Raw genomic sequence first — 26,226 nt, forward strand, 5'->3', positions numbered from 1 at the left:
AGGAGTGAGGTTCTTACCCCTCTACTATTGTCCATGCTGGGTCTCTCAACCATTGCTACCGTGTCCTTACTTTTAGAAGATCAAGATGATTAGGTTACACCAAAAACTGCAAGGTTTTTAGCGGGGGCAATCAGAATAAGATCTAATATTTGATTGTTGCTATAAACCCCCAAAATATATTTTCTAAGCTTTAACCTCTATCTTCAGTACATCTTCTTTTATTGCTATGGCTAGTGGCTGACGCAAATAAAGATTCCATCTATCTGATCTCTGCACTTTAAGCGGGAGAAAAGCTGCGTTCGCAGAGCTCGCCGACCCTCAGCTCTCCAAGGTCTCCCGCGCGCTCGGAGGATGTCTGTGGCGCTCTTCCCAAGTTCAAGTGCAAGGCTGAAGTGCGCCTTTAAGGGGCAGGAGCGCGCGGGGGCCAGCCTACTAGAGGGAGGAGGAGGAAGCTGCCGTATGTCTGCGCCCTCTGAGCCGGCTTCTCACTTTCGCGTCCTCGCTGCGCTTGCCATGTGGGTGTACGCGCTCGTGGGCGCGCTCCTCCTCCTGGGCATTTGGAGAGCTCTGGGCACCCGCAGCGCCTCTTCCAACCCTTTCCGGGCAGATTCCAGGCGGCCGCCCGCGCCTCTGGTGACCGACAAAGATGCGCGCAGAAAGGTCCTCAAGCAAGGTAGCCACCGGCCAGCCCCAGCTAGCCAGCCCCGGCCGGCGTGGGGCGCTGGCAGGCTGGCAAAGGGAGCTGCTGGGTGGGTGGGTGGGGGTCAAGTGGCGCGTGAACGATGCCCAGTGGTGCTGGGCAGCGCGGGAGTACTTAACTGCACTCGCCGTGCCAGCCTATGCATGTTTACTCCAGAGTAAAGTCCGCGTTTACTCTCGCGTAATTCGTGCAGGCTAAGAGAAGGACTCCTGCTGGTTTCTGTTGCTTAGTGCCCTGTTGAGTTCAGTTCTTGCTTTGTGTGCCAAAGTTCATCAATCTGGGCATTCCAGGGAAAAGATCTGGGTTAGAGGTGCAAAAAATCCTTCTCCGTTGCCCCCTGGCACTTACTGGGCTCTGACTAGTGCAGACTTCTCCCCTTGCACAGGCGTAGCCAGGAATTTTTGTCGGGGGGGGGGGCATGGGTCAGGCCTTTTGATTGGGGGGGCGGAGAGAGAACCTCAGTTAGCTATGTATTTTTATTGATTTTTGTTGGTGGGGGGCAGCTTTCCCTCCCTGCCCTCGCTTGGCTGCCCCCACATCCCTTTGTCTCACTTTGACCTTAAGTGCCCAACACTTTCCCCCACAAGCATCCCCCTTCACTCCTATCATCTGACACCCTTCCTTAAATCCTTAGACTGACATCCTGTCTTGTCTCAAATCCCACACATGTTTCCAGTCCCTACAGGTCACAGGCCTCCCTTGGCCTGCTTTACATGAGCCCCTGGACCTTTTCTCTCCCAGTTTGTCAGCACCCCCCACTTTCCAAATGTTTCCTGGCCTTCCAAGTGTGCCAGGGACTCTCCCAGATTACCACCATGGTGTTCAGGTACGACTTAAGGAGTGGGAGCACTCTGGAGCCGTCCTTTAGGGTGGAGGAAGTAGCAGCATCCCTGCTAGTGCCTTCAATATCCAACCTCCAAACCTCTGCAGCACTTCAGGGATTAAAATGGTGGGTGGTCCTGTTCCCCTCCTCCTTGCCATTTCCACAGCTTTCATCATTCAGAGCACCACCAAACACGGAGGCCCAATTTGGCCAGGCTCCCCTGCCTTTGCAGTCAATGTCATCATTTCCTGCTGGTGGCCAAGGTCCTGTGCTTATACAACCATCACCCCAGTCAGCCGATTGCTGAACTCTTGCCCAACCCTGTTCATACCACATGGGAGAATGATACCAGACTGATGCCAGGTGATTGAGAAATGGATAGCCCTGCCTAGCTGTCAATAATCCCTGGGGTTTGGGGGAGGTCAGGCTCTTGCCTGCTCTCTGAATCTGGCCCTTCTCCTGCCCTGTCCCGCGCCCTCCAGTTTAGGAGAACTAATCACATTGACCCCAGAGTTCAGTCTACTGTCAGTTTGTTTCAGTGAGGCAAAAAAATGCACACCAAGAACAAAACATCCCATGCGTTCAACTGTGTGCTCAGTGAGCACAAAGAGAGAGAGAGCTTTTAATGAGTGGGCTGGTGCTATGCTGTTTTTATTGTAATTATCTGTATGTTTTTAATAGAGTTTTATTTTTAGCTCTACGAAAATTTAATTATTGGGGTTTTTTTCCTATGTTTTCAGCTGTTCTTATTTTTATCTGTATGCCGCCTTGTGTTCCTATCAGGGGAAAAGGAGGGGTATAATTAAATTTATATTTTATGATATACATTATACACGTATTGACATATGCATGTTGAGCTCTTTCATGAGATGAGGGATCCTGGTTGGCCTCGTGTGGAAGATATGTAGGGCCCTTTTCATGGTTGCCAAATGACACAGCCAGCAGATGTGTGTCTAGTCCGTATGTCGGCATCAGGCGCCAACTCCAAGCCCCACTTATCTGGCCCTCAGAACTCTCCCCTGTCCTTGCTTTGCGCCTCAAGGGATTTTGCCTTGCTGGACTATGTCCTGGGAGTCTTAGAATGCTTCTTGCTTGTTCTGGGTGGAGGGTGGAGAAAGGGAGGAGGAAATGTGGCCCTCAGGCTGAAAAATGTTCTCCACCCTTGGATTAGTGTGATGTAGAAATCAGAAGAAATGGAGGCAGTGAGAGATTTTACTTTCTTGGGCTCCATGATCACTGCAGAAGGTGACAGCAGTCACGAAATTAAAAGACGTCTGCTTCTTGGGAGAAAAGCAATGACAAACCTAGACAGCATCTTTAAAAGCAGAGACATCACCTTGCCAACAAAGGTCCGTATAGTTAAAGCTATGGTTTTCCCAGTAGTGATGTATGGAAGTGAGAGCTGGACCATAAAGAAGGCTGATCGCCAAAGAATTGATGCTTTTGAATTATGGTGCTGGAGGAGACTCTTGAGAGTCCCATGGACTGCAAGAAGATCAAACCTATCCATTCTGAAGGAAATCAGCCCTTAGTGCTCACTGGAAGGACAGATCCTGAACCTGAGGCTCCAATACTTTGGCCACCTCATGAGAAGAGAAGACTCCCTGGTAAAGACCCTGATGTTGGGAAAGATGGAGGGCACAAGGAGAAGAGGACGACAGAGGACAAGATAGTTGGACAGTGTTCTCAAAGCTACCAGCATGAGTTTGACCAAACTGCAGGAGGCAGTGGAAGATAGGAGTGCCTGTCATGCTCTGGTCCATGGGGTCACGAAGAGTCGGACATGACTAAACAACAACAAGAAATCAGAAATCAATGGCTGTGTAGTTCTCCCCCAAACAGTGGACTAGCTACCATTCTTAAGCAGCTGCCTAAACAGGAATGAGGAAGGTTTTATATAATCTGGTTAAATTAACTGCAGCTAGTGCCTTGTAAAACAGACATGATGTGCCGCAGGTGGTTTTTACCTTTCGGTTGTCGCTTCAAATTAATGGAAATACAGCCAGCAGGCAAGGCGTATGAAACTCCGATATGGATCAATCATGCATATATAAAAGCTAAACGCTGTTTTACCAGAGTCATCGGTTCTCACCCTTTGTCAGCTGATCCATAAGGCCTTCGCCTAACAATCAAGATCGGTGACAAAATTACGAGGTCCTCGGTGCCTTTCTTTTTAAGATAATTTTGTACATTGCACAACTTTCAGGAGGGGGGAATCTTGCAAGATTTCCAGCTCATCTGGGGTATTTTTACCTTTGAAACAAATCTTTTTTTAAAAAAATGTGAACAATAGGAAGCTGTCATGGGCAGAATCAGACCAGTGCTACATCTAGTTCAGTACAGTCATACCTCGGAAGTCGAACAGAATCCATTTCGGAAGTCCTTTCAACTTCCGAAACATTCAGCTTCCAAAGCACAGCTTCTGATTTTTTTATGGTTTCTTCACTGCCTCCAAGCTGTTTGCAAACACCTGCTGCATCTGCAACAGTTACCTGAGCAGGGCCTCTTCTGCTGCAGCATAGGAACTAGCCTATCTACAATGATGCCGTAGGGAACAGGAGTTGTTCATGCCTTTTGTTTCTCTTTCTCCTCCAGGCTTCTCCAAGGACAAAGTTCCTGGAAGTCTGGATGCCATTGTCATTGGAAGCGGTTATGGGGGCCTCGCGGCGGCTGTGATGCTCTCTAAAGCTGGGAAGCGCGTGCTGGTCTTGGAGCAGCATGGGAAGGCAGGGGGCTGCTGCCATACCTTCAACGAGAAAGGTTTTGAGTTTGACGTGGGTAAGGTGACCTAGTCAGGCTGGGAATGGGCTGGAGCAGTTATGACTACATATATATATCCTTGGACTTGTAACGAGGATCTTGCTTGTACTCCCAGTACATTTCCGAGCACAATTCAAAGTGTTGGTGCTGACCTTTAAAGCCCTAAACGCCCTCGGCCCAGTATACCTGAAGGAACATCTCCATCCCCATCATTCGGACACTAAGGTCCAGCTCTGAGGGCCTTCTGGCGGTTCCCTCCCTGCGAGAAGTGAGGTTACAGGGAACCAGGCAGAGGGCCTTCTCGGGAGTGGCACCTTCCTTGTGGAATGCCCTTCCATCAGATGTCAAGGAAAAAACAACTATCTGACATTTAAAGACATCTGAAGGCAGCCCTGTTTAGGGAAGTTTTTAATGTTTGATGTTTTATTGTGTTTTAATATTCTGTTGGGAGCTGCCCAAAGTGACTGGGGAAACCCAGCCAGATGGGTGGGGTATAAATAAATTATTATTATTATTATTATTATTATTATTATTGTTGTTGTTGTTGTTGTTGTTGTTGTTGGCTTTATATGACCTCTGAATGGAACCAGTACACTGCATTTTGCACCAGTTGGTTTTCCCAAATCATCTTCAAGGACGGCCCCATGTACAATACATTGCAGCAGTCAAATCAGGAGTTTATCAGAGCTTGGAGTACAGTAGGACTGGCTTTGGGTCTTGGTTCAGAAACTGCAGCTAGCGCAGAATACTTTGACTTGTGGGAGCATCTTCCCAGCAACAGGTAAAAACAGCACTGAATGCTCTGCAATGGCTGCCAATGTGACACCAAGCCAGATTGAAAGTGCTTGTTTTGATATAAAAGGCAGCTCAGGACCCAGATACCTGAAAGACCACTTGCTGCTTGATATACCTCCTTAGACTTTGGGGCCTTTGGCACAGTGCTGTATGGCAAGCAGTGCCTCCTGAGAGGGCATTCTCAGTAGTGGCACCCCAACTCTGCTCTTCCTTCACATCTGTGAGTAGCACCATCACTTAATGGAGTTTCAAAACAAAGTAAAAACGCAGCTCTTCACCCAAAGGTGCTGTGCCTCAGTTGGATGATATGGTTGCATTGCTAATATATTTTCTATTTTTACAGACAATAAGTTTGCAATGTAGCTATAGCATCCAGTTCAAATGTTTGAAGGTGCATTCTGTGATTTGAATGAAACACTGCTTGATTGTTCCTTGTTTTGCAATCGTGTGGAAAATGAAAACGCTGTTATAAATAATTTAAATTTTAAAAATTAGAACATTAAAACTAAAACAGGTCTTGCATGGTATCTAGCACAGGGCTGGGATACCTCAGGTTCGGAGGGTCAAATATGTCCCTCAGAACCTTCTCCAGACCATGTGTTCCTCATTGACCCTGCTGGACACATTCCAATTTGCTTATAAAACGAAAAGATCGACAGAGGACGCTGTGGCGATTGCCCTCCATGCCGTCCTTGCACATTTGGAGCAGCGGGGGGGTTATGCCAGACTGCTTTTTTTAGATTTCAGCTCGGCATTTAATACCATTCTACCACAGCGTCTGATGTCTAAACTGGAAGATCTGGGGCTTCCGTTATCACTTTGTGGGTGGATATTGGACTTTTTGTCAGACCGCTCCCAGAGGGTTCGGTTGGGCCCTTATACCTCTAAAATGCTTAAGACTAACATAGGAACACCACAGGGATGCGTACTCAGTCCGCTCCTTTATATTCTCTACACGTACGATTGTGTCGCTGCTCACCCTAGTAATAGGGTTGTCAAATTTGCAGATGACACAACCGTGATTGGGCTCATCCCTGAAAGGGAGGGTGAAACGCACTATAGAGATGAGGTGGAGCGGCTGACAGAGTGGTGCAGAGCTAACAACTTGCTCATAAATACAAGGAAGACAAAGGAGCTTGTGGTGGACTTCAGGAGACAGAAGAGCAATATCCAGCCACTTTTGATTGATGGGGTCTGTGTGGAGAGGGTAACAACGTTCAGATTTTTGGGCATTGAATTACAAGAGGATCTGTCCTGGAGTGTCAACACAAGGGGGCTTGTGAAGAAGGCGCAGCAGAGACTGTACTTTTTGAGAATTCTAAGGAAAAACCATCTTCCACAGAAACTGCTGCTTGCCTTCTATCACTGTGCCATTGAGAGCGTGCTCACTTATGGCTTATGTGTGTGGTACGGAAGCTGTACTACCCAGGACAGGATGGGGTTGTGCAGAGTTGTTAAGGCAGCAGAGAGCATTGTTGGCTGCCCACTCTCCACCTTAGAGCAGATTTATGCCACAAGGTGCCATAGGAAGGCACTGGACATAGTAAAAGATCCATCGCATCCTGGTCACTGTCTCTTCGAGCTCCTGCCGTCGGGACGGAGATACAGGACGATGAAGACAAGAACGAGCCGTCTTAAGAACAGCTTCTTCTCCAGAGCGATCTCAGCCCTGAATGGGAAGCCTGGACTTTGAAAGTCATCTAATCTTCCTTGCTGTACTATACTGTATTGTTTTAATTAGTGTTTTTATGGAGCAGTCGAGTAATTTCGTTGTCCCTGAGAGGGGGCAATGACAATAAAGATATTATTATTATTATTATTATTATTATTCACACCCCAAATATGTTTGGCTGGAATCATAGAATTGTAGAGTTGGAAGAGACCCTGAGGATCATCTAGTCCAGGGTTCAGCAACTTAAGGCCCATGGGCCGGAAGCAACCCATGGAGGTTGTTTGATGCTTGGTTCCCCTGAACCAAGCTGACCACTCGCGTGCTGCGGTAAACTGGTGCAGCACACCACGGGGACTCACTTCTGCAGTGCCGGAAATCACATCTGTGCAGACGCCGGAAATCTCGGGCGTGCACACAATCTGGCCCACGGAGAGATCTCCGCGGGGCCAATCCAGCCCAGGCAAGATAAACCTTACTGACCCATTCTAGTCCAACCCCCTGCAATGCAGGAATACGCAGCCATCCCATGCAAACCTGCAACCTTGGCTTTATCAGTGCCGTGCTCTAACCAGCTGAGCTATCCAGGCATATGTATGCTTGAACTCGGACAATAAGTAACCAAACAAACCCCTGTGTTGCAAAGAGAACGTCAGCAATGTCTAGGAAACACGATGACCATGTACATACGCAATAGACAATCTTTTATAGAATTCCTTCAAACCATAACAAGTACAAAATGAAATCTTTAGTCTCAAAGTCTCTGAAAATCTTTAAATGAAGCGAGGTATCAGACTTTGTGTGATGAAAGACAAGCTGTGAAGCTTTGTGTATTCAGCAAATATGATGTCCAACACTGAACAGTGATTCCGGATATTGACTACTGTTTCGTAGAATTCTTCGCCAGCGTGGTGGGAGGATATAGAATTGCTTCATAAACCCATCTTATTTTGAATGAATGTATGTAAATGAAAATATCAAATGCTGTGGAACAGTGCTCATGTAGTAATGTAGTCATTACTACATGATATTTTGCTGGTATTTTATTAAGCTGGTTCATTTTATTTATTTAACAAAATGTATATGCCGTAAAATCTCTAAGCAGTTTAGAGAAATATCTCATCCAAATACCAGGTCCTAAAATTTAGGAGCTAATCTGTTGCTATTGTTCTTTCACTATAACACTTCGTGGGTTTTCTTCCAGGGATCCATTACATAGGGCGAATGCAAGAGAATTCTTCCCAGCGCATGATTATTGACCAACTCACGGATGGCCAGCTCCAATGGGCCCAGATGGACTCTCCCTTTGATACGGTTATTCTGGGAGAGCCTGACAACTGCAAGAGGTATTACCTATACAGTGGGAAGAAGAAATATACCGAAGGCCTAAAGAAACAATTTCCTGGCGAAGAAGCTAATATTGACAGATTTGTGACACTTATAAAGGTAATCCTTTTAAAAGTGGTTCTGGTGAAAGGCCTCTTAAACTGGCTATCGAGTCTTAATTGGTTTACATTAATAAGGGGTTTTTTTAACCAAAAAAAAACCCAGTTTAAATGTATATACTATATAATTAATTAAATCTATCCTTTATTAGGCATAGCAAACCACACATTATCATACACCATATACAAATTGTGCAAAATACGAGCTCAACATAACAAGGTTTGTCCCAGTAAGATCTTTAACTCCAGGAAAAAAACCAATTTGCATAAATAATACAATACAACATTACCACATCACCAATCAATTAAGAACCACTAGATCTCTTTATAATGGCCCAGTCTTTCTACATGGACAGCACTAAAAAATTCAGCCACTATTAAAGTAATTTGATCATTCCTGTCCGAGAGCAGGTCCTGAACCATTGGTAGCATAGAATTGAGCCTATTGTGTTGTAAGGCCTCTAATAATTTTCTTCTGGCATAAATGCCAAAATCACAAGAAGAAAAGAAAATGTGCTCCAAAGTATCAGGTTCCTGTTTACTACATTTGCAGAGACGCTCTGATTCTGGGAGAGCTAAATATCTTCCTCTTACTATCTTCGAGGGAAACATTAAATCTGGCTAACATAAACAGCCTGCACAATTCATGACTCTTCAGATTTGTCATGTATCCCTTTTGAAAATCTCTACACAAAGGGAGATTGAAATAGAGAGGAGAGCAAGTGCTCTGCTTTGCAACCTCGAGAGTGGAGAGAACACTTTTTTCCTGTAAGATTCTTCCTGATAATTTCCCAAATATCTTTGGGGTCAGAATTTTCAAAGTCAGTTAGATTAAGCCCTATCGAGTTCAATTTTCTCCTACAAATCAATGATAAATTGTAATTACATTATATACTATATAAATGTAGTACATTTCTTCCAAGTTGCTCAAGGCAGTGCACACATGGTTCTCCCTTCCCCATTTTATCCTCAGAACAACCCTGTTTGGTAGGCTGAGCTGAGAGACAGTGAGTGTACCTAAAATCACCCAGTAAGCTTCATGTGCTTTGCTGTTTCGCTCTCCAGCCACTTCCTTGTGCTTAGCAGAACAAAATGCTAAAATTCTCAGTCCTTGTGCTTGTAACACTGATGTTGTCGTCTTTTAAATTTTGTTCAGTTTTTAACAATTTAACAGTGTGTAACACTTATACATTCTCGATCTAGATAACACAGAAACAAATAAGAAACATTTCTGATGGAAATATTATATAATAGTACAGTGGTACTTCAGTTTTCAAATGTACAGTCATACCTCGGGTTAAATATGCTTCGAGTTGAGCGCATTCGAGTTGCGCTCCTTGACAACCCGGAAGTAACGGAGCACATTACTTCCGGGTTTCACCGCTTGCGCATGTGCAGACGCTCAAAATGACGTCATGCGCAGAAGCGGCGAAAAGTGATGCGCACGTGCGCAGACATGCCATCGCTAGTTACGTTTACCTCTAGATGTGAACGGGGCTCCGGAACGGATCCCGTTTGTATCTAGAGGTACTACTGTAATCCATTCCGGAAGACCGTTCGAGTTCTGAAACGTTCAAAAACCAAAAACTCAGCAGCTGGCAGCTAGACCTCAGAATCTTGCACTCAGCAGAAGCCCTGTGGCATGTTAGACATCCAAGGTGTCTTTGTATTGGCAATAAGTTATATGAAATCAAAATACGGAATAGACAGGAGGTTGGGTCTTTAGTGTTAAGACCAATTTATGTCTTATTGTTTGTTAAGAAAATTCTGTGTCGATTGCTATTTCTGTGTGTACCGTATTTTTCGCTCTATAAGACACACTTTTTCCCCTTCAAAAATTAAGGGGAAATGTGTGTGCGTCCTATGGAGCGAATGCAGGCTCCTTGGCTTCAGCGATAGCAACGCGAAGCCTCCTAAGTGCAGAGGGAGAGCTCCCCCTGCGCTCCGGAGGCTTCGCGTTGCTTTCGCTGAAGCCGCCTGAAGCCCCCGGAGTGCAGCGCGAACTCCCACTGCGCTCCGGGGGCTTCAGGCGGCTATCTGCAAGCCTTCGGAGCGCAGTAGGAGTTCCCGCTGCGCTCTGAAGGCTTGCGGATAGCCGCCTGGAGAGCGAGAGGGGTCGGTGCACACCGATCCCTCTTGCTCTCCAGGCTTCGCTTCGCTGGAGAGGCGCTGCACAGTTTTCCCTCTCTGCGCAACGCCCCTCAGGGAAGCAGGAGGAGAAATGGAAGGGGCTCCATTTCTCCTGCCGCTTCACTGAAGGGGCGCTGAGCAGAGAGGGGGAGATTTTTTTTTTCCTGTTCTCCACCTCCTATGGTCTGGTGCGTCCTATAGAGCGAAAAATACGGTAATTTGGTGTTTGTGTTTTCTCTTTTTTCTTTTCTTGCTGTATCAATAAATTTTTTTTTAAAAAGGCATCTTTATAAACTGAAGCATTTACTCTGGGTTTACAGCGTTCGTAAACCGAAATGTTCATCAACGGAGACGTTCAAAAACCGAGGTGCCACTGTATAGCTATTTAGTTAACATCAAGAAAAGAAAACAAAAAAGAGAGAAAGCAGGGAAGGGAGAGCAGGGAAGGGGAAAAACAAGAAGAGAGATGAAGGATCTGTTTGTTGAAAATCAGACAACATTTCTTATGTATGTTCATTAGCATTAAGACAGAGGTCTTCTGCTGCCTCTGAGATTTGTGCCTCACTGTTTTTCCTTCTTTCTCTGCCCCTCCACCTTGCAGAAAACTGCCAGAGGGAGCACCCACATGGGGATTCTGAAAATGCTCCCGATGCCCTTGGTCTGGTTTGTGAACCGCACTGGCCTGCTGGCCTGGATCTCTCCTTTCTTTAGAATGTCAGTCAAAAGCCTTTCAGAAGTGGTGGCTGAGTTGACATCAAATGCAGACCTGAGAGCAGTCTTCAGTTATATCTTCCCTACCTATGGTAAGCGATGCCCTTCCCTGCCATCTGAAAGGAGCATACGTTACATAGGGACAGTCCCTTTGCCCTTTCTAAGGAGGCATAAAGGAGCCTTTCCTAGTTTCATCTGGTTGATTAAACTTATAACTTTGGTAATAGAGACGGGGACGCAGGTGGCGCTGTGGGTTAAACCACAGAGCCTAGGACTTGCCGATCAGAAGGTTGGCGGTTTGAATCCCTGCGACGAGGTGAGTTCCCATTGCTCGGTCCCTGCTCCTGCCAACCTAGCAGTTCAAAAGCACATCAAAGTGCAAGTAGATAAATAGGTACCGCTTCAGCGGGAAGGTAAACGGTGTTTCCATGTGCTGCTCTGGTTTGCCAGAAGCAGCTTAGTCATGCTAGCCACATGGCCTGGAAGCTGCATGCCGGCTCCCTTGGCCAATAAAGCGAGATGAGCGCCGCAACCCCAGAGTCGGTCACAACTGGACCTAATGGTCAGGGGAACCTTTACCTTTTAATGGAGACAGGAGGTTACTCATCTGAGAGAGTAAAAGTGGCATGATCCTGACTATTATGTGGGATACAGTCATCAAAGGTTCTCAGGCAGGGTAGAAGGAGAAAGAACTTGCCCACGTGAAGACCACCTGGTGGAAACCCTCACACATATGGTTCTTAATTGTAAACTATATGCAGATCTCCGTCAGCAATTTCTAGATCAACTCTGCATCCCCAAATGGAAACCAGAGTTGGAGGTCATACATTTTCTATTACTGGGGAATGATCAGGAGCTCACCAAGTTAGCGGCTAAATATCTCTATTTGGTTTTTTGCCGTCGAAATACACTGCAGACGTCTGATCTCCCTGGAGACCTAGAGATGTGACGATAGACTGCTCTGCCTCCTTTCTTTTAGCAAATGTTTTGTGCCACTGGGGAAGTGGTAATTCTGTATTGATTTGTTTTGGATGTTTGGATGTGATGCCAATAAAAGGTTTGATGATGATGATGATGATGATAAAGGAGCCTCTTCTATGCATGGGTGGAACTAGACAATGAAGAGAATATCAACACGGCAGCCGCTGATATCAAGAGTCTTGGGTCTCCTCCTTGCCCTTGTACCGTCCAGTAAAAATCAAAAGTATTACTTGCTGTTGTGTTGAGTTTCCCTGGGCCTACAAATGACAGCCTATGAAGTGTAGAAGAGGGGGAGAAGCCTAGCATGATAACCTCCTGTCATATGTTGAAATTGACCCTATGTCACCAGCAGAGATGGAACAAAGAGACACAGTGGCAGCCGTGTGTAATGAACATGGGAAGCTAGTTCATCAAGCTCAGTATTGTCTCACTGTTGGTGCCTCTCCAAGATCTCAGGCAAAGGTCTTTGACTTCACCTTCTGTCTGATCCTTATTTTAACCAGGGTGCAGGCTGGGGGTTAAACTTAGGACCTTCTGCATGCATGCAAAGCATGTGCTCTGTCAATCCACTCTTGATAGATTCAAAGAACCACTGGATTTAGCTTACACAGGATGAGATGAATGGAAAACAGTTTATTCTGGGAGATCCTGACAACTGCAGGTTTGATTGTTTGGTTGCAACTGTTTGTTTGTTTGTTTGTTTGATTGCAACTGTTTGATTTAGCAGACAGGATGAGACGAAATGGATTATAAAAATGTTCATGCAAGTTACTTGCAATTTATTGCTGAGATGGAATAGTAACCAGCTTAAGACCTTGACATATGCAAAGATGAGCAAAACATTGTGATTAATGGAATCTACGAAAAGCACAGTAGCTGTTGAAGCCATAACATGCTTGGTTTCATTTTGAGAAAGATGCTGATAGGAATTAAGTTTCTGATATGAGACCTCTTCTGGCATTCAGAGTATATATATGTGCGGGAAAGCTGTGTGCAAAGAATTTTTTTTCACCTTTTGTTTACACAGTTTCAGTTCTTTTGCTTTGTCTTACAGGGGTGATTCCTGCAGAGTGCAGCTTCCCTTTGCACGCCATCCTTGTCGATCACTTTTTGGAAGGTGCCTGGTACCCTCAAGGAGGTTCCAGTGAAATTGCATTTCACTCCATCCCCATCATTGAACGCGCCGGAGGGGCTGTCCTCACCAAAGCACCTGTGCAGAGCATCTTGGTGAACTCGCAAGGAACAGCCTGTGGTGAGTTGCTGACTGGATAGAGCTCTCTGTAAGAGTCATCGTGATATGTGGCTAAGGTACCAGGCTTATAAGTCAAGCTCCTGGTTCAAATATAGACTCTGCCATGAATTAGCTCAATTATCTCAGGTAAGCTTCTCAGCCTTGTACCCTCCCCATTTCCGACATGAGGATAATACTGATCTGTCCTACAAGGTTATTATTGTAAGGATTATAACAAGGTGATATTATGATATGAATGCTAATGTGCTATATAAATATGCGTTTAAGTCTTAATAATGTTATCTGTTCTCTCCAAGCGCTTGGCATAGATAGACCCACTTTGCAAGTAACACTAAGCCCCATATTCCTCAAATGCAGAGCTGTTTCTTTTCTGCTGCAGTTCAGCTTCCAACAACAACAACAAATTATTCATCTCGCGGTGTGATATGGTGAAATTTTACGTAATTAATTGCAAAATTAATTTCATATGGATTGCATTATTCCACACCATTTATTTCAGTGCCAAGGAAACTCAGCAAATGGGGAAAGGGGAAGAGGAGACTCTTAGCTTCCTAAGAACTAAGGGGATAAAGGATCCTGCCAAAGCTCTTCCCACCCACATTAAACTTCCTTAAAGACATATAAGCTGCTTACCTGCTTAAACCCTCCCTTTTAATTACACTGACCCTCCCGTGTTAGTGGAAATAATATCTGTATTTTTTATAAATATCCTCCAGCGTGCAATACATCTACAAAATATGGCTGATAACATGACTTGCCTTGCAAGGTTGCTGTAAGAATTAATGGAAACCCTTGCAACATTTAAGGCCAACCCCCAAAAAAACCTTTTTAAAAAGTACCTCGTTACCCATCAGTTTCTAGCTTCTACCTAGAAATGGTCGTTTGTTGATACTTCCCTGCGACCAGCAGAAAACGATTCCTCCATTTTTCTTGTTTAGAGAAATCTAAAAGAAGTGTTTTATGGACTATATACATTTTTGCCTCTTTCAGGTGTAAGTGTAAAACAAGGTCAAGATCTTGTTAACGTCTATGCTCCTGTTGTGATTTCTGATGCTGGCATCTTTAACACCTATGAGCAGCTCCTGCCAAAGGAATTGCGAGCTTTGCCAGGTAAGAGGACACAGGACAGTTTGTGCTTCCACTATTGTAGATGTATGATGAACTTGTAATTTTGTGTGTGTGTGTGTGAGAGAGAGAGAGAGAGAGAGCATAAAATGTAGACTTCTTTGCCAGTTTTCATACCACAGGGTGGGTGCACACACACACACACACACAAAGAGAGTTTTGTAATTCCAGTATTATACTGCCAGTAACTACAATTTGCCTTTGTGGGTTTTGTTTCATTTTTTAGAAACACTACATATCCTAAAGACGTAAGAGATCAAAATATACAATCCTCAACTAATTGTGTCCTATGATTCAACTGCTAGGAGGAGCTTGCATTTGTGTGTGTGTGTGTGTGTGTGTGTTCTTAGCCCTGAATGTAGCATAGCTGGTAAATGTTGCTTTCCCTAAGCTTTCCCATAGTAGACTTTTGTTGTTGTTGGGCTCGTATCAGCCCCAGACAACTAGGGATAATGGGAGTAGTGATTTACCATCTGGAGGGCCGCTCTTAAAACAATAAGACATTCTTGTCTGTCTTCTCAAGCCTTTTGTTCCTTCCGTCCTCTTTTATACTATACTGTAAGCCCAGGGGTTGCTTGACTTAAGACTGTTGTTTTCCTCCAGTTTTCCTGTCTAAAACAGCTGTTGCTTGGATTCTTAACTCGGCTTCCCCTATCCCTCCTTACATCCCTCTGTTCCTCTTTGGGCAGGTGTTCAGAACCAGCTCTCTAGGATAGATCATGGCGTCGGAGGATTCTGTGTCTTCATAGGACTGAAAGGTTCCAAGGAAGAACTGGGATTGGAAGCCAAAAACTACTACATCTACCCACACAACAACCTCAATGAAGCGTAAGTGGCAGCAGCTGAGAACTCCACTGGTTTGCGGTGGTTTGGTTTTGTCTTTTAAAAACGGCAATACAAGTTAATCCAGCAGGGCTCTTCTTAAAGTAAGTTGTGTTCAGAGGGCAAATCGGTGAAGAATGCAGCCAGAAGTTCAAGGCATGAAATCTTAGTGCACCAATTCAAATTAGAACTTGTCAGTAAAGGTAAAGGTATCCCTGACCGTTCGGTCCAGTCGCGGACAACTCTGGGGTTGCAGCGCTCATCTCACTTTATTGGCCAAGGAAGCCGGCGTACAGCTTCCAGGTCATGTGCCCAGCATGACTAAGCTGCTTCTGGTGAACCAGAGCAGCACATGGAAACGTCGTTTACCTTCCCGCCGGAGCGGTACCTATTTATATACTTGCACTTGACATGCTTTCGAATTGCTAGGTGGGCAGGAGCAGGGACCGAGCAATGGGAGCTCACCCCGTCACGGGGATTCGAACCGCCGACCTTCTGATCGGCAAGCCCTAGGCTCTGTGGTTTAAACCACAGCGCCATATCCATTTAGTTTCTTTAGCTGCTGTACCCACAGCCCCTTCTCTTTGATCTTATATGTAGATAAAGCGCCAAAAACAACCTTGTACATTGGCTCTGAACTCAAGCATGCAAAATACACATGAGTGTATTTGGGTTTAATGTTCACGTCTTTTTCTACTGGCTCAACCAAACTTTTTTCTTTTTCTTAAAAAAGAAAAAAACAACTGACCAGGAATATTCAGAATTACAATCTGTTCACAGGTGAATGTTTTGGATCTTGGTGCAAAATGTGGCTCAGATCAGCACAATGGATTTGGCCTTTACCTCAGGAAAGATTGTGGTCAGGGCTTGAAAAGAGACACTGGCAACTAAAAGTTTTGGCCTAGCTAGCCAGAAATCATAGATATTAGAAACTATGCCACCTTTAACTGTTCATATATATATATATTTTCCTCCAGCCTTAAAAGAGATGGTAAGATAAAGTAGAATAATACAGTGAAAGAAATGAATGTATGTAATGGGAAAATGCAGAAATAATTATATATACATACACACACACACACACACACACACACACTATAATACAAAAGTGACACTTTAATTAAAGTTTTATGAATCAAAGCTCAGGCAAAGTTTTCCTTCTTGATAGGTTCACTTCTTACATTAATTCTTCAAGAGAAACTGCTCCAGAAAAGATTCCTTTCCTGTATATTGGATCCTCGTCAGCAAAGGACCCCCTGTGGGAAAAGAGATTCCCAGGTATTTGAACAAGTGGTTCAACTTTCTTCTTTTTTAAAAGGGATGGCGGGGGAGAGAGAAGATTTGGGAATTTGGGGCTCCAGGAAGGCAAGTTGTAGCCCTTGGCTTAATTTCATGCATGTGACCAGGAGGGAGGAAAAGGTAATAACAGTAATACAGTGGTACCTCGCAAGACGAAATTAATTCGTTCTGCGAGTTTTTTCGTCTTGCGAATTTTTCGTCTTGCGAAGCACGGATACCCTGGGTATTAACGGTTTTAAGAAAAAGGAAACAAACTTGCAAGACGTTTTCGTCTTGCGAAGCAAGCCCATAGGGAAATTCGTCTTGCGAAGCAACTCAAAAAACAAAAAACTCTTTCGTCTTGCGAGTTTTTCGTCTTACGGGGCATTCGTCTTGTGAGGTACCACTGTAATCTATTACTTATACCCCGCCCATCTGGCTGGGCCTCCCCAGCCACTCTGGGCAGCTCCCAACAGAATATTAAAAACACGACAAAACATCAAACATTAAAAACGTCCCTAAACAGGGCTGCCTTCAGATGTCTTCTAAAAGTCAGATAGTTGTTTCACCGCTGTGGCCCTGAGGGAATGTGGACCTCAGCATAAAAACAGTTTCCGGCCCCTAATAGAAGACTGGCCTGCTGGATATCTGGCCAATGGTCCATCTAGTCCAGCATCCTCTTCTCACAGTGACCAGTCAGATGCCCATGGGAAGCTTGCAAGCGGGACATGAGCACAACAGTGCTCTTCCCATCTGGTATTCCCAGCAATTGGCATTTGGGGGCATTTACAGGACCGCCTCTCCTGGTCTGCCCCGCAGAGGACCTTAAGGTCCATGGATAATCATAGTTTAGAGGTCCCGGGCCCTAAGGAAGTCAGATTATCCTCCACCAGGGCCAGGGCCTTCTCAGTGATGGCTCTGACCTGGTGGAATGCTCTGTTCCATGAGACCAGGGCCCTGCAGGATTTAACTTCCTTCCACAGGGCCTAAGACGGAGCTATTCCGTCTGTCATTCAATTTGAACTTAGCCTGATCTTTTATTCCCCTTCCTTCCCTCCCACTCCCCTTGTATGGAGATTACCCACTCTGGGATCCCACAGCTAATTCTCCCCTGGTCTCCTCGCTGGCCCAAATAGGACTAATTTAGCCAGCTAGCCCTGGTGATCATCTAATGTTAATCGAATGGATTTCTCCCCAAATTGATTTTTGAATTCTGAATTTATTGTTATTCACTTTTTATACTGTATTTTATGCTGTTTTTTGTTGCATCAATTAAGTGTTTTAAATCTGTTGTTAGCCGCCTTGAGCCCGGTTTTCTGAACTGGGAAGGGTGCGGTATAAATAAAAATTTATTATTATTATTATCGTGCCTCTCAGCCACGGAGGTAGAGCACAGCCATCGTGGCTAGCAGCTGTGGCTGGCCTTCTCCTCGATGAATTTGTCTGAACCCCATTTAAAGCCATCCAAGTTGGTAGCCATCGCGGCTTCCTGTGGGAGGGATTTGCAACGTTTAACTGTGCCCTGCATGACTTTCTTTTTATCCATCCTGTTTTGCTTCAGTCTGGGTTTGATCCAGGATGGTGGGCGTATGAGCCAGAGACATGGTCATGAACAAGCTGGAGATCAGATTATCAGATCAAGGAAACGAGAGCTGATAGCAGGAGGCCTGCTCAAGGACAGGCTGGAGGCACTGGCGGAGGAAGGGGTGGGTGGTGAGTGCGGTCCGCCCCGGGTGTCATACCTGAAGGGGGTGACATCACTGCCCCGCCGCCTGGGATGCTAGCCCCGCCCCCGCGGGCGGCTAGCCCATAGCTGTCAACTTACAGATTTGAAAATAAGGGACCAGCAGCCTCGAAAATAAGGTATCAGCAGCCAAAATAAGGGATTTTCAGGGCACAGGTATGTTCAGCTTCTGAGCCCCTCCGAGCCAAAGGCAGAAAGCCCAGCCAGCAGCCAAACAAAGCCTCAAGCGGTGGTTCCCACAGTGCAGCAACCCAGAAAAGGGGATGCAGTAAGGAAAACCACCGTCACCTCTCTGCTGGGAAGCGCTGAGCAAAGGCGAGTCCCCAGGCAACGCAGCCGATTTGATCAGCACAAGGCATGCAAGCTCCACCCCCCAGTCGTTCTTAGACTCCTTATTGGGTGAGCAACGCAGCCAAGCAACACAGCCAGCAGGGAGGGAGGGAGAGGAGCTGCTTCCTTTGAAACCCGGGAAATTTAAGGGACATCATCAATAAGGGACAGCAGCGGGACACGGCGCTGGGATAAGGGAGTTTCCTGCCAAATAAGGGACGGTTGACAGCTATGGGCTAGCCCCACCCCTGTGCACTGCTCCGGGTGCCGGAGCAGCTAGCTCCACCTCTGGCTGGAGGTCAGACAGATACTGGACATAGCTGTCAACCTTCCCTTTTTTGCGGGAAATTCCCTTATTCCAGCGCCGTTTCCCTCTGCTTCCCGCTGCTATCCCGGATTGTTAGATATCCCGTAGACTGTCCCTGGGACAGGTGAGGCTGCTGATCCCTTATTTTCGAGGCTGCTGATCCCTTATTTTCAAATCTGAAAGTTGACAGCTATGATACTGGACTGGATCACTGCAGCAGCATAAAGAGACAGAGTCTGCGTTATTACTCAAAGGGGGAAATTACTCAAACTACCAGCCTAGAGGAGAGTGGCTTTGTAAGCTTTCAGAATATTTAGAATTAGTCAAATTGACAGATATAATAAGACAAAAACCCAAAAGTGAAGTGAAAAAGGAATGGGAGTGTCTAAATGAATACCTTAAAAGTCAAGGTTCGAGGACAGAAATCTGGCTGAGTCTGGAATAACCTTGTGAAGTGAAAGGATAAGAAAGAGGGATTTATATCTGGATGCTAGGATAGAGATGATAAACAGGAAAACAGAAAGGCACAATGAGAGGTAAAGGAGGTGCTGTGGGATTGGTGGAAGTCAATGATTTTTTTCCTTTTAGTGTTTATATTACTAACTTGTAAGATATGGATTTGTTTTTGTTTTGTTTTTGAATGTTGGTTTTTGTGTTTTGTGTACTGTTATTTTTCGATATTTTTTGTGTTGTTGTTGTTGTGTGGAAAATACTAATAAAATTTATTTTAAAATTTTTAAAAACAAAACAAAAAACAAACTACCAGCCTAGAAGAAAGGTTTTTGTAGGGCCTGCTTCCAGCAATCAAGAAGGAAGTTTCTGCATGTGCTATAGAGGAAGTGAGGGGCAGATGGGCCTCAGCCTGGGAAGGTAACCCATCTAGGAGAAGGAAGACTCTGATCCTGAACTTCTGTTGCCTTGTGGAAGAAGAAAAGGCTAAGGAGTAAACCCTATACAAATTCAGAGTCGAGTCCCTAAGGCGGTTGGATGGCGCCTTGGATGCCTCCTTAAGCTGGTGCCAAACATATTAATAAATAAATAATAATAAAATTTTATTTATATCCCTCCCTCCCCAGCTGAAGCCGGGCTCAGAGCGGCTAACAACAATAAAAATAACACAGCATTCTAAAATCAATTCATTCTAAAATCAATTGAGAATCAAATTAATGGCAACCATTGGGCTAGCGTTCTGTGAGGATTACCAAAAGTCAGGCTGTGCCCTGGCCAAAGGCCTGGTGGAACAGCTCTGTCTTGCAGGCCCTGCGGAAAGATGTCAAGTCCCGCAGGGCCCTAGTCTCTTGTGACAGAGCGTTCCACCAGATCGGGGCCACAGCCGAAAAAGCCCTGGCTCTGGTTCAGGCCAGCCTAACTTCTCTGTGGCCCGGGACCTCCAAGATGTTTTTGTGTGAAGCTCTGCTTTCCTTTGGACCACATCAGTGAGAAAGGGGGTCTTATCCTCTGGGCAGCCCAGGAGCTCCAAATGCACCCTGGGAAAATCACTTTGGTGCTGCTGAGGCAGCTTTGTGACTTCGCCCTGGATGAAAACTCTGTTGTTTCTCAAGACGGATGGATTCCAAGAACTGTTTTCTCTTCAAAGAGCTGTAACAGCTGCTGAGAGCATTCAGGCCACTTCTGCAGCCTAGAGGGCAGCCTTGCTGTACGCAGCCTGGCTGTGCCTGTGGTAGAAGAGGCATGATGCCACAGGAAGCCCCAGCGTGAGTCATATCCTCACTCGACACCTTACAAATCTGTGCATATAGGATTGTGAGATGCCCCTTTGTGACAACTACATCGCTAATGAATGGCTTCATATCCCTTTCATTATAGGCAAGTCCACTCTAATTGTCCTGACAGCTGCAAAGTATGAATGGTTTGAGGAATGGAAGGAAGAAAAGGTTTCTAAGAGGGGAGCGGTGTATGAGGCCTTCAAAAACAGTTTTGTGGACAACATAATGGACACGGTTTTGAAGGTTTACCCTCAAATAAAAGATCAGGTAAGACCACTGTTAGTGTGTCAGCAAATGATTCTTATTCTTGTACAAGGATGGTGTCTTCTCTACCTCTTGATGTAGAAGAGAGAGACCCCAATCCAACGTCAACATCAGCCTTTAAGGTAAAGGGGCCCCTGATTATTAGGTCCAGTCGTGGCCGACTCTGGGGTTGCAACGCTCATCTCACTTTATTGGCCAAGGGAGCCAGCATACAGCTTCCGGATCATATGGCCAGTATAACTAAGCCGCTTCTGGCAAACCAGAGCAGTGCACGGAAACGCCGTTTACCTTCCCGCCAGAGCGGTACCTATTTATCTACTTGCATTTTGACGTGCTTTCGAACTGCTAGGTTGGCAAGAGCAGGGACCGAGCAACGGGAGCTCACCCCGTCAGGGGGATTTGAACCGCCGACCTTCTGATCGGCAAGTCATAGGCTCTGTGGTTTCACCCACAGCGACACCCGTGTCCCCTTAAACATCAGCCTTTATAATTTCACATAAGCTGCTCTAAACCTGGTTCCCTTCCAGCTTGACCCCCCTTTTATGCAGAAGTTATATCCCGGTCATAATGTTTGATAAGCAACCTCGTACTTTATTTCTTTGTGGTTTCCATTCCCGTAAGCCCTCTTATTATCTTACAGTTAGCATGCTCTACTTTGATGCTAGGGATGTGCGGGCTACTGTGGTCTAAACCACTGAGCCTCTTGGGTCGGCGGTTCTAATCCCCGCAACGGAGTGAGCTCCTGTTGCTCTGTCCCAGCTCCTGCCAACCTAGCAGTTCAAAAGCACGCCTGCACAAGTAGATAAATAGGTACCATTGCAGCAGGAAGGTAAACGGCGTTTCTGTGCGCTCTGGCTTCCGTCACGGAGTTCCGTTGTGCCAGAAGCAGTTTAGTCCTGCTGGCCACATAACCCAGAAAGCTGTCTGTGGACAAACGCTGGCTCCCTCAGCCTGAAGTGAAATGAGCTCCGCACCCCATAGTCGCCTTTGACTGGACTTAACCATTATGGGGTCCTTTATCTTACCTTTTACCTTACTTTGATGCTGTTTCTCATCCTGGGTATGAACTTTGCTTCACATATAGCTTAACCACAGCTTCTTCTACTGCCTTGTGGTTAAAAGAGTTCCCGTTAATGTCTGGAACATTTTCTGTGGGTATTTCGTGGTCAAAAAAGGAAACTAACTCATGTTGCCACCAGCAGCATTGGTTTGACTTTCCTCCTCTCCAACCACCACCACACATTCTTTTAATAAGCAAGAAGTAAACTGAACTGTGCTTCAGTCCTGCTGACCACTTATTTGATGTTTCACTGGTTACGTGTTCGTTCAGGTCCAAATAACCCTTTTAAAGCCTTAAAACAGTCTGAGACCAGCCTGCCTAGGCCCTTCGTTCCACTTTGGAGTTCAGGTCCACCACTGCCTGAGATAAATGAGAGGCCCTTAGCAGTTGTGGTACCCAGGATCCTGAGAAAAGTACACCTGGCCCTTTTGCTTCCTGGTTCTGTGCTGAGAGTGAAAGTTTGGTTTCAGTGGCTTTTTTCAGAATCTTGGTTTTATTGCGTATTCCGTTACTGGTTTTAAACAGATGTTAGTTTTGCTAGCTTGCTTGTCTTTAGGCTGAAATTTGCTTCCTATAATCCTGGTTTTTATGCAAAGCAGCTTTTATTTTATTTTGTCATCTTTTTTCTGTACAGCCCTTCTGCCAAGGCAATCATAGTTGAATATACTAAATATATAAACGAACATTATAAAAGGCAGGTGGGACCTGCAACCAAGAGTTGCCATGTAGAGTGTTCAAAGCCAGGGTGCTGGCCAGCAAGCTTTGGCTGGCTGCTCCGTTCCATTTCCCCACCCCAGTATTCAGTCTGCATTCTACAGGCCCTGATCACTCATTCCTCCCTCCTAATGCTGCCTTCTTTTTTAATAACTTTTTTTTTTGGTCCTCTTGCAAACCTTTTAAAAAATAATTTTAAATATTTTATTAAGGTGATTTCAGTTAAAAGAAATAAAGTGATACAGAAAACAAAGAAGGAAAAGCAAGAGGGAGAAAAACTACAACAGATACATATAAAAATGAAAATAAACACACACAAAAAGCAATATACGATATTCCCATACATTCTTGTATAAATCGTCATAGTGTCATTGCCCTAGTGCTTATGCAAATGTTAACAGCCTACTACATTTTGTATAAATTAATTCCAAATGTTATCGTATTTATCCATACAGAGTTCCCCCAAGCCTGCTGTCGCCTGCAGTTGTACGGTGATGGTGCCTTTTTGGCTATGTAAGGGTCAATGTTCAGAGAATGGGTTTAGTATATACAGTGGTACCTCGGGTTAAGAACTTAATTTGTTCTGGAGGTCCGTTCTTAACCTGAAACTGTTCTTAACCTGAGGTACCACTTTTGCTAATGGGGTCTCCCACTGCCACCGCACGATTTCTGTTCTCATCCTGAAGCAAAGTTCTTAACCGAGGTACTATTTCTGGGTTAGCAGAGTCTGTAACCTGAAGCCTCTGTAATCTGAAGCATCTGTAACCCGAGGTACCACTGTAGTATGGATCAGGGATGAAGAATCTCTGCCCTCCATCAGCTACGGCCAATGGTCAGCAATGATGCGAGAGTTGGCATCCAGCAACATCCACAAGGTCAAAGGTTCTCTTTCCCTACTATGTAGAATAGGACTCTTCCAGAAACATGGCGTTGGCAAATAGTTATTGTAATCTAATGGAGATGGAGGAGTACCTTTTCCATTTTTTGTCTGATGAGGTGAAAATGAATTAGCAGTAATAATGCTCCCTGGACATTTGATCTTTCTCTGTTCAGATTGCGTGTGTCTCTGCAGGAACTCCTCTCACCAATAAGCACTACATAGCTTCTCCGCGAGGAGAGATGTATGGCATGAACCACAGTATGGCTCGCTTCCAGCCGGACTTCATAGCAACAGTGCGACCTCAGACCCCTGTCCCAAACCTCTACCTTACAGGTAAATGCTACCTCCTCACTTTTTCCAGTGTAACGCAACTGTTGGCCGTTATAATTACTCTTATTTCTTTCACCCTGCCTCAACTCGAGGGCATAGAATAGATAACTTTTCTCTACTGGGCCTGTGTTCAAGATTTGGGGATCTTGTTGCTCATTGGTGAGGAAAATAAGGCAGCAAAAGTGAAATTCTAAAACAAGAAAGAACAGTGTTGCTGTTTTTTTCAGTGGCATGAACACAACACAGGAGCACAAAAACTACATTAGTGGGGCAGGCATTAGGGAGTGAGTGGGCCAGCAGAGGAGGAATAGTTTCCTAAGTGGGTCTTGGTTGGCATTTGAGCGTTCTCTTTCTTGTTCCTTACACTTGCCCCAATTCCTGAGGCCTTTGGGGTTTGGTTGTACAAGTGGACACAGATAACTTTATTATTATTTTTCATCATTTTCAATTTTACAATATCTGCACAAATCAGGACAAACAAATGATACATTGCACAGCGACTTCCCTCCCCGCCCCTTTCCATGGTTCATTTCAGTTTTCCTTTACTGCTGCATATTCTAATTGTTCCTTATTCTTTCTCCTCCAGTTTTTCCTCTGTTATATAATTTTCCTCCATTATATAATTTTATTGGGCCCACCCAATATTTTATTCAAGTGGGCACCCCTGCCCTCCCCTAGTTTATGTACCTTCCCCCAGTGGGTTGTGGGCACAGAGACTGCATTTGTGTGGAAACTTCCTTGGCTGCTTCCTTTTCAATAGGGGACAGTCATTCAGGAGAACATTCTGGGGGCCAGTCTAGGGCAGGGGTCAGCAAACTTTTTCAGCAGGGGGCCGGTCCACTGTCCCTCAGACATTTGGGGGGGCCCGACTATATTGGGGGGGGATGAACGAATTCCTATGCCCCACAAATAACCCAGAGATGCATTTTAAATAAAAGCACACATTCTACTCATGTAAAAACACGCTGATTCCCAGACCGTCCGCAGGCCGGATTTAGAAGGTGATTGGGCTGGATATGGCCCCCGGGCCTTAGTTTGCCTACCCATGGTCTAGGGGACAGTCATTCAGGAGAGGCTGGGGAAGCCCTTGGCCCTTCACTCGCCTGACCTGCCTCTTCTTCTGACCCAGCCTGGGCTCCACCCTCCAGCTCTGAATCTTCCTCTGCCTCTGATTCTTGCCAGCTGGCTGGTACAGGTCCCTGCAAACCACTGCCCATCCCTCTCCTGAGTCATCGTCTAGCCAGTCCCTGACATCTGGCTACACAAGTGCCTTTTTGTAGCCCCGTGATGCTCTCCCAAGCGGAAAGTATGTACATTCCAGGCTGTTGACAAGGGGATGTGATGGACAAGAGGACAGACCAAGCAGAGACTGACAAGTGGCAGTGATGTCTTTGTTTTCTCTTAGGCCAGGATGTCCTTTTAGCTGGTTTCGCAGGAGCCCTCCACGGAGCCATTCTCTGCGCTTCCGCTGTCCTGGAACGTAATCTCTACATCGACTTGATGTGGCTAGGCAAGAAAATCAAAGCCAGCGATGCCGAAAAGAAAAACTAAAGCTTCGGTCTCTGCCACACAAATGAGATTTGCTCCTGCCTCCTGCCTTATTGGTGATCTGAAAGCTGCCTTCTTTTCTAGGTTCTTCATGTCTCCAGCAGGGGATGCTAACTGGTGCCAAAACTATATACCTTGGTGCTTTTGTGTGTCGAGGTCCCCAAGGCACTCTTAAATAAATTCACACTTCACACAGGAATTTGGTTTAACGTTTTTGGCATAATTTTGGCCACAACTTTATTAAAATACAAAATGTGAGTGGTTGCTTAGGCATTGGTTGTGACTATTGTCCCTGCCCAGGGACAGAACTGACATCTGCACGCCCGCAAAAGTCAGAAAGGGAAAACATTTTTAGGAGTAAATGGAGCTGGGTGCCAGACCCTCACCTCTCCCCAAATGCTCCCAGGGGCTCCTGCGTGGCCCTATCCCCCTTGACAGGGGTGTGGACAAGAGCATGGCGAGCCCCTGGATTCCTTTAATGGAATACCCTTGCAGCAGCAGCATTGGAGGGGCAGGCACAGCCAATCCATGCCCCTCCACCAACCAATAGAGGAAGCTCAACGCTGCATGCAGGGAATATATAACCTAAGGCTGTCACTCAATAATTGGCAACATCAAACTCTCCCCAACAACCAGAGGAGCCCAGTCACAACGGTGGCCATCCAAACTAACCCGCCCAGCAACAGAGAGGTGTCTTGTTAACCCCACCAGAACTCGTGCTCTCCGTGAAGGAGAACATGCTTTATTGCGCTCCTTTCCAGTGCTTGAGTTTTTGTATTGGTATGGAGAAAATGAGCTGCCTCACCCATGCAAACCGCATGTGGCTGGATG

At 45.6% G+C, this 26,226-nt stretch overlaps 1 protein-coding gene across 2 annotated transcripts; it reads left to right on the forward strand.

Moving 5' to 3' along the window:
* The first annotated feature begins 459 nt into the window (after window positions 1–459).
* Window positions 460–25,594, forward strand: LOC128402554 (all-trans-retinol 13,14-reductase-like). 2 transcript variants are annotated; one of them, XM_053366758.1, is made up of 11 exons: window positions 460–673; window positions 4,119–4,301; window positions 7,952–8,193; window positions 10,924–11,125; window positions 13,069–13,266; window positions 14,257–14,376; window positions 15,081–15,219; window positions 16,382–16,491; window positions 20,700–20,866; window positions 23,691–23,850; window positions 25,253–25,594. In XM_053366758.1, the coding sequence occupies exons 1-11, from the start codon at window positions 460–462 to the stop codon at window positions 25,396–25,398; spliced, it is 1,881 nt and encodes a 626-aa protein (XP_053222733.1). In that variant the 3' UTR covers window positions 25,399–25,594. The 2 variants fall into 2 exon arrangements, with proteins under 2 accessions (XP_053222733.1, XP_053222734.1); XM_053366759.1 differs by lacking the exon at window positions 25,253–25,594 and having other exon boundaries at window positions 481–673; window positions 23,710–23,844.
* Window positions 25,595–26,226: the final 632 nt, after the last annotated feature.

The sequence above is a fragment of the Podarcis raffonei genome, chromosome 15 (genome assembly GCF_027172205.1).
Source record: "Podarcis raffonei isolate rPodRaf1 chromosome 15, rPodRaf1.pri, whole genome shotgun sequence".
Classification (NCBI taxonomy): Eukaryota; Metazoa; Chordata; class Lepidosauria; order Squamata; family Lacertidae; genus Podarcis; species Podarcis raffonei.

Excerpts from the sequence above, each read along its gene's own strand:
- LOC128402554 (XM_053366758.1), top strand. The coding sequence starts at position 460 with ATGTCTGCGCCCTCTGAGCCGGCTTCTCACTTTCGCGTCCTCGCTGCG. Across the intron at positions 13,267-14,256 it reads CTCGCAAGGAACAGCCTGTG|GTGTAAGTGTAAAACAAGGT; the intron begins GTGAGTTGCTGA and ends TGCCTCTTTCAG. Across the intron at positions 23,851-25,252 it reads CCCAAACCTCTACCTTACAG|GCCAGGATGTCCTTTTAGCT; the intron begins GTAAATGCTACC and ends GTTTTCTCTTAG.